The sequence below is a fragment of the Saccostrea echinata genome, unplaced genomic scaffold (genome assembly GCF_033153115.1).
Source record: "Saccostrea echinata isolate AGI-Se365-2 ecotype Australia unplaced genomic scaffold, CSIRO_AGI_Sech_v1 ptg000025l, whole genome shotgun sequence".
NCBI classification, from domain to species: Eukaryota; Metazoa; Mollusca; class Bivalvia; order Ostreida; family Ostreidae; genus Saccostrea; species Saccostrea echinata.
Window position 1 is genome coordinate 10,321,763 of NW_026889774.1, and position 12,974 is coordinate 10,334,736.

General features: G+C 37.4%; 2 protein-coding genes across 2 annotated transcripts; both read right to left on the minus strand.

The window, feature by feature from the left end:
- Window positions 1-495: 495 nt before the first annotated feature.
- On the minus strand, window positions 496-1,737 carry LOC133192878 (uncharacterized protein F54H12.2-like). The gene has a single exon (XM_061328884.1). It carries the CDS (start codon window positions 1,735-1,737, stop codon window positions 496-498), a length of 1,242 nt encoding a protein of 413 aa, XP_061184868.1.
- A 7,850-nt stretch (window positions 1,738-9,587) lies between these two features.
- LOC133192879 (uncharacterized) lies at window positions 9,588-12,303 on the minus strand. The gene is made up of 2 exons (XM_061328885.1): window positions 10,329-12,303; window positions 9,588-10,246 (listed from the first exon to the last, which is right to left on the minus strand). The coding sequence occupies exons 1-2, from the start codon at window positions 12,301-12,303 to the stop codon at window positions 9,588-9,590; spliced, it is 2,634 nt and encodes an 877-aa protein (XP_061184869.1).
- Window positions 12,304-12,974: the final 671 nt, after the last annotated feature.

The following is a 12,974-nucleotide window of genomic DNA, read 5'->3' on the forward strand; positions in this document are numbered from 1 at the left end:
TATGCTCAAAGGGAAATAACCATTCATCTGCTTTGATTTTCTTCATATGTCTTTGATGTAATAATACACACAATATTGTCCACACACATCGGTATTTCAATCTTGATATCGATACGGATTATAAATCCATTGATGACCATGACGATGGATAAAGTCTTGAATTTCTTTTTTTAAAGAAGGAAATCCATATGAATCAAAATATTCTACCACCGGACTGCTAACATATAAACACACCCAATTTTAATTGATCTGGTAATAAATCTAAAGGATACACTCCAGCAAACGAACTCTTTAATTCTCTAGATAACACTTCTCTCAACTGTCCTGTATCCATTAATAATCAATGCTCACTTCTCTCTGTTTGTTGATTTCTAAGACGTTATCAAATTCTGCATACACCACACAATTTAAAGTGGTAGCCGTATTACCAGTAAATTGGACTTCTACTCTTAAATGTCCTGTTTCTATGAGATGGAATTTATCCGATTGGGCTTCTTAATCTTTAGTGAAATCCCAGCCCCTTAAAGTGTATCCGTTTTTATACTCTTCTAAGGTGATGTCCGGAGCCCAATCTTCTCCTAATTTTCCCAAAGCTTGATACACACTCAGATAAGATCTCAGATATAAATCTTCATTAAAATTAGGTTCGAAACAACGAGTCATCATGGTCTCTCCATTGATACTAACATCTAATTTTTTAATCCCAAAATTTTGAAATTTAAAGGGATTTTTAGTTTTATCTCCATTAAAAGCAGCATTCTCCACAAACCCTAAAATGAGCCTTTTTGGCATCTGGCCTTGAAATAGATGATCTGTAATCTTAGATTGAGTTCCTGTAGGTATGGTAAAAGTTTTGACTTCGACTCTTCTTAATGGATAAATGGCTCTGTGAGTATTCAAACTTTCATTGATCTGATTCATTAAAGTAGGGGAAGGTTTCACTTTTCTCACCCACAAGACCATACTTAATATTTTGACTTTTCCCGTATTGGGTTGAGCCGTCATCATGTAGAAATCAGGTCTAGCTCGATTAAATATCAAACGGAGGTCGACTCCATTCGGTAGAAATCGATCTTGTTGAAACAAATCCAGATGTAAACGATCCAACAAAGTAATTTTCTTACTAGCATCTATGGCTTCATGACGTTTTCTGTATCCTTCGTTTTTAGAATTGGCTGGGTATGCTGGAATGATGGGTTTGTTAATGGTACAACTATCATGAGCTACAGCAAAGGACTGATTAGCAGCCACCCCCAGAGCTTCTAACCCCCTTTCATCCATATGTCCTGCCGTATCTTTTTCCCATAAACTACAAGCTTTCATTTGTGTGGCTAAAGTTCTGGGTTTGTAAGACAGCAATTTCTCCAGATAAGCTTTGTAAGGATAAGTAACGGTCCCTGGAGTGATTATTTTTCCATTGAGAGTGACATCAATTTCCGTAAACAAGGAATGTAAGATATTATTAACTGGGGCTGTTTTAGCAGGATCTCCACCCAGATCACTTCCATCATTTTGGGTAAATTGACATACCATTTGAAGATAAGTTTGAGATAAATCTAGATATTGATCTCCTTGTCCTTTAATTTCAAATTCAATCGGAGCTGTCTCTGAACCTAAAGTACTAGAAATAGGGTAATATTCTTCCCATTTGGAGTCTTCTAAAGCAATATTAGTCGGAGGGACTTGGAACAATTGTAAATTGTCCATCCCACAGGCACAGGAATCGGGATGTAACATGATGTCTGTCTACTAAGATTGATTTTTCACAAATGAAACTCCTCTCCCTCACACACCTCTATTTATAGTGTCATCAAAGACATCTAAAGACCGTTTTTTCTTCTTGGGAATATTGCCTCCTTGTTTTTTCTTTTTCTCTTATTAGGACCTCCTCTAGCCAACAGAACTTTCTGTCTATCTTCTTTTTCTTCTCCCTTTACCTTTTTGACCTTTCTTATTCTTCTTCTTTTTAAAGGGTAAAGTTCCTCCTCTATTTAGAGCAAATAAGCCTGTATTTTTAACGGCATTGAGTCCGTGAGTTAAAAGAGCATTTTTGATATTTCTCTTTTTTTAAATCACATCCGCTCCTATTTTAGCTCCGGCAATCAAGGCTTGATTACGACACATTTTAAGTACATCTTTAAGAAATCCTCGACCTCTTTGTCTCCGGCCTGAGCCTAATTGGACAGCTTCTTTTAAAGTCATCCCTATAGGTAAGTTAGGTACAGCTCCCGAAATGAAGTCTAAAAAATTTCCTCCTCTTTGAGATTTTAAATGCTGGGATAATAGCCTTATTTTGGGTGGAAGCAAACTGGGTGGAACAAGAGATAGTAATGGAAATCCAATTAGGGGTAAGGGCTCCAACCAATCCAGATATAATTCCACCTACATCGTGTCCTTTTTGACGTAATAAACCATTATGATAAGTCCAACCGTGTCCTCTCTGTCTTAATATTCCTGGATGATACTGCATGGTGATAACTGTTCTTAAAACTGACTTTCCTGCACTCTGAGGACTTCCTTTTATACCCTTAGGGCTGAACACAATATAGACAGCATACCAGACAAGCCATTACTCCCAATAGGATGTAACACATCAATTGTACACTCATCTCAGTACACTTTTCTAAAATGAAGTTTGACTAGAGTTTTTCCACTTAAAAAAGGCATGGGTTTTCCTAAAGGTGTCATGATGTGTATCTCAATGGTATCAAAATGTTTTTTACTCAAAGGGAGATATTTCGCACGTATGGGTTCCCATTTACATTGATTGTCTTTCTGTTCAAATTGACAAGGGACCACTCTTAATAATTTCAAGGCATTCGATCCTACGGTCTGGGGTTGAATCAGATCACAATACACATACATGGATTTTAAATTTCGATATAAATCTACAGTGTCCGGAGCCAGATAACTGGTGTTAATCCATTTGGTCGTGTCTTCTGTCCAATTTTCCGGGACTAATTTAGAACCATGAAATCCTAATTTATAAGCCAGACTTAAGGGAAGACGTACAAAGATGGGAATTTGACGTAAATGAGTAACATAATTCACTCGATCGAAATCCTCCCGATAATTATATTTCATCTCAATTTTTGAGGGTTTTTCTTCTTCTTCTTTCAGGTCTTGTATCACTGTCTTTAAGCTCTGTTTTAAATGCCCATACACCTCATCGTCATCACTGACCACCACCATCACTCTTCCTTGATCTGTGGGTTTCTTTTTCTCGGTCCATTTGTGATACTTTTTCCAGATTTTTTTCATGGTCTGTACTAAACCTTCATTGATTTCTGCCAGGATAGCTGTAGGGTTGGGATAAGGTCCCGGTCTAAATCGAAGTCGATACAAATTCAATTTCTCTCTAGGATCATAAGTACCGTTTAACCAATAGGCTTTACTCCAATCTACTAAAAGCTGGGTTTGTTGAAAAGTGATGGGAGTAGTTTTCAATAATTGAAACCGTCCCCACTGGTTCTTATCGGGGTTCTCGAGATCCAGTTTCTCTGATGGTGAAACATCTTTAAAAAAAGGTGGAACTTTTTTCCACTATACACACATCGATATAAAATTCATCATGACTTATATTTTCTATACTACAAGGATAAATCATTTCGGTTAATGCTACTTCCCATTGACCATCCGTTAAATTCACAGATTGTGGTAATAAAGTTTTAGATTGAGCGGTCGTATTCCCCGGAAAAGATTGCATGGACCCATCACTGGGTAATGTCATATAAAAACCACTGCTCTCAGCCATGTTCAGTAAGAGACTGAGAGAAATTCACTTCTGACCTTTCTATTTATAATAATAATAATAACAACAATTCTTTTTGAAAGAATTTTATTTTTTTAACCATTAAATCGACATAAGGGACATTGTCTGTAAGAAGTCTCTATAATGTTCTTTATACACATTTCACAGCAAGCATATTGTCGACACTGTTCACATTTCCATTTTCCATAAGTGTTATCTTCCCAACAGCTGGGACATCTCTCGATCTTTCTTTTTCTTCTCATGAGCTTAACCCAAGGTGGTATCATATGATCAATTCCATTTTTCCATAGGTAATATTTAATGCACCAATCACAGGTACATTGCTCCAAGGAAGGGGGATCATCTACTTCCCAGTGAGGTATGGGAGTAAAACAGTGATTGCATCCCCAATAAGAATCCACAGCTATATCATCACTATCGTACCCCACTCTTAACACTATGTCTTCTATCTCCTTGTTACAATGTTGACATATTTTCTTTTTCTACATTTATCCAATATTCTATTCTCCATTCGGAAAAAGCCATGATTGAACGCAGTGAAAACCTTAAAGAAAAAGCCAGGCTTTATATACCTTTTTTCTGTGTTTTATTTTTAGACATTTGTTACGTTACTATATTTATTTTAGCAGGAGATCTTATTCTTAAAACACCTGCAGAAGAAGGATACTAATTTGAGACCTTTTGTTACTATAATTAGAGCACGAGATCTGATTCTTAAAACACCTGTAAAAAACCTACGTTTTTTTGGCTAAGTCAATGTACTCATTGTGACGTCATAGAAAGAAAAGAATAAGAGATTTGTGTTTCTATAATTTTTATTCATAATAAGAACAAACAACAACATCACAGCAACAACATTAAAGTAACAAACATTGAATACTTTTGCACAGTTCTTTTTGGATGGGAAAAGTTCTCCTCATGTACAAATATTCTGTCGGACAGCCACAGTCCATGATGTCGTATCCTTTTTTGATCACTTTGTTTACATAATCTTTGATACAATCTCGGACTTCTTCCATCCATTTCCCTTGAATCCAGGTCCTTTCTGGTCCCTCTGTTTTGTGAGCCAAGACGTATTTGACTTTCCATTTGAATTCCTGATACTTGGGTTGCTTTGGCCCTAATAATAATACTATGAGTTGCACATTGATGGTCCGGTAATTTGAATCTCATACAGGTTCACATCATTGACTCCTGTTTCTCCCGGATTCTTATCCATGAAATCTTGAATACATTCTTCTTTGTTTTTCATCCATTCTCCTTTTTTTAGTGGAACCTGTATGCTCTTACTTTTTCCAACAGTACTCTGAGCTTAAAAACTCCATGTTGCTCTGGCCCTCAGTCAGATCAGAAATGATTATTTTTGACTTGCCCGATTTTATATACTCTATTGTGTCTCTATTTTTAGACTCCCTGGATTTGTGGTCTTCTTAGGGGTATGATGTATCATCGTAGGACTAGGCATAATATAACCTACGGAAGAACTAACACAGACCATCCAATATTCTCGATTAGTATCATGTAAAGCTAACATGACCACACTGGTAATGATAAGAGATACACAAATGAATAATTGTGCAAAATAAACAATTTCTTCTCCAGGCGCATTCTCTCCACAAAATTTCCAATGAGGAGTTATTGAATGAGATCCGTTTGGGGAATCCATGAATCGAAACTAGGAGGATATCCTTTCCACCGCACTTTGACTTCTTGAATGATTTTTTTCCCTACACGTCGCTTTTTATACCCCAAGATTTCTTCTACTTCGTACACATCATCTTTTTTAATAGTCTGTTGTAATTCTTTTTCGTAAAAAGTGCCTTCTAATTCCTCACCATGATCATCTTGGATTTTATACACATAAGGATATCTTCCAGGCACTCTTTTAGAAATGGTAAACAATTCTGTAGTCCATTTGGGCAAATATCCTTTTTCAAAAGTGCGTTTAGCTTTACTAATGCGGACCCGATCTCCTTGTTTAAATTGAGGTTTTTTAGGGAATGTTTGAGATTTTTCCCCATATAAAGTTTTCCAGACTTTCAATACATTAGAAGCATTCACTTGAGCTGGTGCTCTTTTGATACTCCGATGATAAGAATGATTGTAAGCATATACTAAATCCGGTAAGACGTCTAAATACCGTCTGGTTTTATGACGAGTGAAATAACGCCACATGCGTGCTTTGATGGTTCTCTGAAATCATTCCACGATACTGGCTTTAGTGTCCATATTACGAGTGGTAAAAAAAAATGAATGGATTTAAAAGTTTGTAAGAATTCTTAATTGGTAAATTCTTTGCCTTGATCGGATTGAATGCGGATGGGACGTCGTCCGTCTTGTTGAAAAATCTCTTGTAATCCTTGAATCATTTCTTTTCCCGTTTTCTGTTTTAAAGGCACTACCCAAGCATATTTAGATAAGACGTCAATGGCACACAATAAAAAAGTATATCCATCATTGTATTTCTTTAAACTGGACACATCTGCTAAATCTAATTGCCATTGTTCATCTATGTCGGTCACTCTAGTTTGTTGTCTGCGGAATTTTCTTTGAATGGGTTTATGTAAAGTGTAAGTATCATGTTCTTTTAACCAGTCTCGAATCTTTTTCAGGGAAATTCCTAAAGGTTTTACCTGACGATACAAAGCTTGTTTTCCTCCGTACCCTCTTTTAGGATCATAATAAATCTCTTTTAAAATATCTTCCACTTGTTTCTTTTTCATTTCTTAGGTAAAGGAAGCCAATTTTCTTCAATTTTTGCTAATTTCTTTTCTTCTTCTTCGTCTTTTTCAAGTTGGGCTTTTGATTCCTTTTTAGCTCTAAAGGCTTTAAAGTCTTTTTCCAGTTGGGCTTTTAATTTCTTTCGAGTTAAAGGACTATATCTGGATCCTACCCTTGTCCCTACAGGTGTTGAAATGGATTTTTTAATGATGGTTTCTGGATCTTCTATAGGACTACTTACTGGAGTGTCCAAAAACGAAGAAAATCCACTATCGTCTATTTTGTCACTTTTAGGAGTACTGATTTTTCCAGGTTTCTGCATGGCTTTTATAAGTTTTCCATTACTCAGGTATTCCAGAGGAGTACGGGTCTCTTTTAAAGCTTGAGCAAATTCTTCTAATCCTGTAGAAACCGGATGATTTTTCAGAGTATGAGATCTCATACTATCAGCCATTAAATCCACAATGTTAGAATTGGCAACTTTTTGACCTCGATAACTAATTTCACCTTATTTATTCCAAGTTAACACTTTAGGGTTTTTCTTTAAATGATTTAATAATAATCCAGCTTTCCTTTTCATTTTTTTATTGATGGTTTGAAGAATTTCATCTTCAATCTCAGCTGGGGCTGCTGGTGATCCTGCTGCTTCTGCAGGGGATGGGGGTACTGGAACTGCTGGGGCTGGAACTGCTCCTGCTGCTGATGCTGGTTGAGCTAATCGAGTTTTTGTAGGTTGTTGTCTAGCTTGTTCTAAATAATTTCTATAGCGATGAAGTTCTTGACCATAGAAAGCGACTTTTTCTTCTGGGGTTAAATCTTCACGTCTTGTAATCTCATCTAATTCCTGACCTAAACTGATAGTAGATTGAAATTCGGAAGGTTTCGGTAATTTTCCATTAAGTTCATTCAATAAGACTTCAGGAACTAACACCATTTTACGACTCATTTTTTCTTCTTCTTGATGACTTTATAGACAGATCGACCGGCATTCAACAGTAAAGGTGCTGCTGAGATTAAAAGGGGTAAAATGTTTCCTCCTTTTTGTTGAAGTAATAAAGCTCTTCGTTTTTGAATGGATTGAGGTTGAACTAGTCTCCTTAAGATGTGTTTCTTTGGAGCTAGTTTTCGTTTCTGAACCGAACTGAGAGGTAACACTCCTTTTAATAGGTTTTACACAATCTCACAAATCTTCAGAATACAATCTCCAGAGCAATGTTTTAAAATACTTGTCTTTAAGGGTGAAGAATAATGAGGATTAAATAACACTCTTAAAAGAGGCCAATGAGATTTTAATCTTGTAGAACAACAAGTGTTCTTCTTCTTCTTCTTCTTAGCCATCCTTTTCAAACAATGAAGAGGTGTCCCTCAGTGTGTCCTCCTTTTATACTCTAAAGGAGGAGGAGCATACATGCCATGTTTGTCTTTCTCATGTTTATTTCTATTTTTTTCGGTGACATAGATTTTGGAACAATATCGGCATTTATATCTCATTCCTTTTGGAAGTTTAGGTGTAGAAGCAGACAAAGGTTGAAAGCTGGCTTTTTTAGGAGTCTGTATGGGTACTTTAATTCCAGGAGAAGTATTCCAGGAGAAGGATCCCCTACATTAACCTTAGGAAATAAATCCGGGGCTCTTTGACTGCCTATGGGTGGCATAGCACGATCCATTCTCATTTCAGCTTGTTTCTTTAATTACTCTCCAATAGTTTTTTGTCTTTGTACTTTATAATACTGATTAATTTCATTTCTTAGACTTTTAGGCATAGCTTTACGTTGAGCTGGAGTTTTTGGAGTAGCTTTTTTCTTTCTAACACCAGCAGGGGCTTTTCTTTGAGCAGCAGTTTTTCTCTTTTGAGTAGGTTTTCTCTTCTTTCTGCTCTTTTGAGCCACTCCTCCTACTCGGACCATCCAGTCGGGAAACATTCTTTGATTCTTATTATTGACTCTTACCACTACACTTTTCAAATGACGAGCACGTCGTTTTTTAGGGGTATTCCATTTAAATAAATGACGAATGATGACTCCTCCTAAAAATCCTGCTCCTCCACGTTTTAAAATAGCTTTTTTCTGTCTTCCTCAGTAGCTGATTTATCAGCAATGATACTTAAATCTTGACGATGATGATCAATAAATCTCTGGGTCTGTTTATTAATGGGTAATACCCCTTTCATTAAATTTCGAGCTCCCATAGCAAACCAATTCAATAAGGCTTTACGCCATAATTCAATTAAATGAGCTCGCTTGGCAGGATCTTTTTCCCGCTGTAAACGTCTTAAAGTTTTCACTAATTTACTATTGGCTGATGGTGCCATGATGAAAGTTGAATGATAAATGACAAGTGTGAGGGTGATACATTTTTATTTATACTCTTGGGGCATGTTTATAGTCAACAATTCAAACAATCGACTTCTCAATCTGTATTCATCTGGGGTGTGTGGACTTAAATCCACCAAGAGATACCCATGAGGAACATTGGTAGCTTCTTGATAAGCGGACATCAAATGAGGTAGAGCTAACTGACGACTCAAGGCACTGATTTGAGATTTGTCTCGAGGATTTTTAAACAAGACTAAATAATGAGCATTCAAACTAATGGTGCGATGTGATGCTGCCCTATCAAACAAATTCTGAGTGATGTAAATCACACTGGTATTCCGATGATGAGCTTTACGGGTAAACCAATCCACGATCGATTCAATGGCTTTTCCTCCCATCATGTCGTCAAAAATGAGTAAGTGTGGTATATTTAAACTAGCCGCTAATTTCTCATCGTCTTGGGGAATATATCGAATGAAAGACACCCGATCTCTTAAAGAAGTGTAAGCAGGTTGCCATTCCCGATAAGACCAGACAATTTTTTGTGGAAGGGGGGTAATCCAATGTAAATTTTCTATTAATTTCTTGACAAATTCCGTTTTGCCTGATTTAGAAGGTCTTGCTACCACCATGGTAAATTCATGTTTTAATTGAAAAGAGGGAAGAGGTGTCTCCTCAGGTTGCATGATGACAAATGAAGACACAGGTAGTTTCAATGCTTTATTTATAGTTAACAAACACACACATAAAATACAGTCATTTAATTAATAAACACATTTTTAATAACCATAAGGTATAGTGTTATAATCTTTCAAGATCTGTCTCTTGTCATATACAATTCTATACTTTTTATCTAAAGGTAATGTCTTGACTTGATGATCTCGGGTCCTCTGTATTTTATAAGGATAAGACACTGTGACTTCATCCATTCCTTTCTTGAGCATTTTTTCTAATGTCTCTGGTGACACGATATTGGAGGCTCGATAATTAAGAGTTAATCCTTTGACTTTAAGGATGGAATTTCCTTTGGCAGTGAGGTAAGCATAATTTTTGGGACCTCCTGACATGAATTTAATGATGTAATCCCCGTCCAATTCATCGGTCCATTCTCCTAAACTATTGCCAAGGGTCGGATTAAATTGTCCTTCCTTATGGTGGTACACGATACTATCCGTATCGAAATAAAGGACCCGATCTCCTAAAGGTTGTAAAGTCTCGTAGAGATGTAATCGAGCATAAGCGGTAGTGAAACAGGCTAGTATTACATTTCCAAAGGGACATTCTTCTACTATTTTGTCTTGATAATTGACTAACATCATGTCTAATTCCGGCTTCTCTTTATTTTCTAAGAGTTGGATACCTTTAATCTCTTTGGTCGAATCTTGTAAGAGTTCTTGTAATTCCTCTTCTTCCGTTAAGTATTTCGTTTTCGGTAATACTAGACGTTGAGCAAATTTTCCCCACAGACAATTTAAAAAGAGTTTGGCTATAGTTCTTCGCACTGGATTTTTTTTCTATACTTAACAGGTCCATTCTAATTCCTTCTTTTTCTAAGACTTGATGAATGTAATCTAGTTGGTGTTCTTCCGTCTGACACTCAGGTGGAAATCCAGAAGCTTCTTGTTTGATCTTTAAAAAAGTATCGATGTAAGGTCTGAATAAATCTGTACTGCTTTCTGGAAAATGCCAAACTTCGTAAATCTGCTCTAAAGTATACCCCATGTCCAAGGCTTTGTGTAATTCGGTCGTCACCCAGGTACCTGTATGACTGCGTTCTTGGGAATTGTGTCGACATCGATGTTTAGAGTCCTGTTGTTCTGCACAAGTTCGGCATAAGGGAAATAATAACTTGCCTCCCGTGCGATAAGGTAAAACTGGGTGATAGAGGCCTCGAGGTGGTAAGACCCTGCAGTGAATGAGTCCGAAATAAGATCTGACGTCCTGGAATTGGTCGGTAATGATCTGAGGATGCCCCACAGGAAAAGCTCTGTGTTTTAACACGTAAGGATAGAGAGAACACACGTCTATGTATCTGATATCCCCTTCCTCACAATATAATCGTGATGCATTGGTCCGACCTCCGTCCAAAGCCTCTCGGGGGTTTAAAGGATCTAGTATGTTAAGGGCTGATAAATAATTCTGTAAAACCTTATCTCCTTGCACTTGTTCATCGAATTCGTGCTCCCAGATATAGGTGATATTGTACCCCATTTGCTCTAAGACCGACTTCCTTCTTAAAGTTTCTTTATATAATTGTTGGTAAGTATATTGAGTCCGGTGAGAATGAGTTTCGGTCTGTAGCTTGGGATAGCAGGTGGGACATCCATGCCAATAACACCCAAAAAATTCATAGACGGTGCAAGTATCTTCTTGATATCCGTCTACAGTATAATTTCCGATCTTGAGTTCTCCTCCGTTTCTCGCATGTTGGATGTGAGATCCGCTTCTTTGACTCAACCAGGTTAACCATCGACAGGCTTTGGCCGAATATTGACGAGCAGGTTGATATCCCAGGTTGGGAATGATGGCAATGGTATCTTCGGGCATGAATCCTCGACGGTAAGCTAAATTGGTTGCACTGGCAAAAGTGATAGATTCCTGAAAGGGATCTACATTCACTAAACTCTTGAGGGTGGATCTAAACTGAGCACAACATCGTCGTAAAATATCGACGTCGGAAATACAATAATCTAAAAATTCCTTTTGAAAATCAAACACTTTTCCAGCTTGTTGGTCGTACCATTGAAAAAAAGCTTGTCGTCCGCTAATAGTCATGTCGTCCGGATTGTATTTATCTGGAGGGGGATAAGGTCCCACGTAATTCTGGTTCTGTACCGTATTGAAAAAGTGAGGGAAATACCCTTTTTTCAGTTCGGTGAATCCGAAAGCGGAAGGCATTTTGGACAGAACAAAAGGTAAAAAATTAAAAGAATCGATGAATTTTAGTCCACAGATTTCCATGCATAAGATTTTACTCCCGTTCTGGATGACGGTGGGTTTCATGCAGGCAGAATGCACCAGGTAATTTAAAATGAACTGTCCGTCGTATCCTTTGAAATTGTGAGCAATGATGATGGCCTGGTCGTGTGATAAACTACCATTCTTATCTCCTTTGCTGGTGGGTTGTAATAACCAGTCCATGAAGTCTTTTAAGGTATTTAATCCTTGAAACACGTGTTGACGGGGTCCCATGTGTCGACAATGAGGACAAGGATCCTCAATGGGTAAATGCCCACAATGTTGACAGACCCGATGTGCCACACGTAAATTAGGGATGTGAATGCCCTTTTCCTGCATACATTCGAAATCGAAATAAATGTAAAACTGTAATTCCTCTTTTCCCTTCTTCTTTTTGGGAGGTTTCTTTTGAACGTAGCACTGATGATCATTTTCTACGATTTTCTTACAGATCTTACATTGTTTCCGTCCTCCGCATAAGTGATGAGCGAGTAAAGTTTTAGACAGCCATTTCTCACATTGTTGGCATCGTCCCATTAAATTGCAGATGGTTGTTGTCGTATTTTTACTGTAAGGTCGTAAATGATTTTCATAACAAGTTCTGTTCTTAAAAAATCCTTGGCAATGAGAACATGTAATCTGGCGCCCGTCATCAGGACATGGGGTGTTCGCTAAACAAAACGGACATCGAAAACGACACTTGGTACGATGGTTTTCAATATGACTATAGCCCACATCGCAATGATCACAGTAATATTGACACCCTGTGATACCTGGCATGGATAAAATGGCATGATAATGATGGTCATTTAACAGAACATTTAAAAAAATTCCGTCTCCGTAGCCTTTGTAAATGGGTTAAAAAATGAGTTTAGAGGAGGTAGACTTGATCTGAAATATTTTCAGTCGATATTGAGGATATAACACTTGTTGTAATTTCTCCCATTCTTCAGGTCCACAAGGCTGATGAATATCACAGCCAGCTTGTTCCCTGAGAGCTAGAGCTTCCTTCTTCTGGTCATTAGCTCTTACATCTCCTTTTCGCATACGTAGCCAATGTTTTTCCCATTCGGGATCTGAAGTTTGTGGTTTTTGACTGTGTAACCGAGTGACGACAATAGCTCTAACTAAACACATGTTATCCTTAGGATTGTGGATCTGTACGATGCATCGTTTCCCTTTAAGAAAAGTGTCCTTATTGACCATCA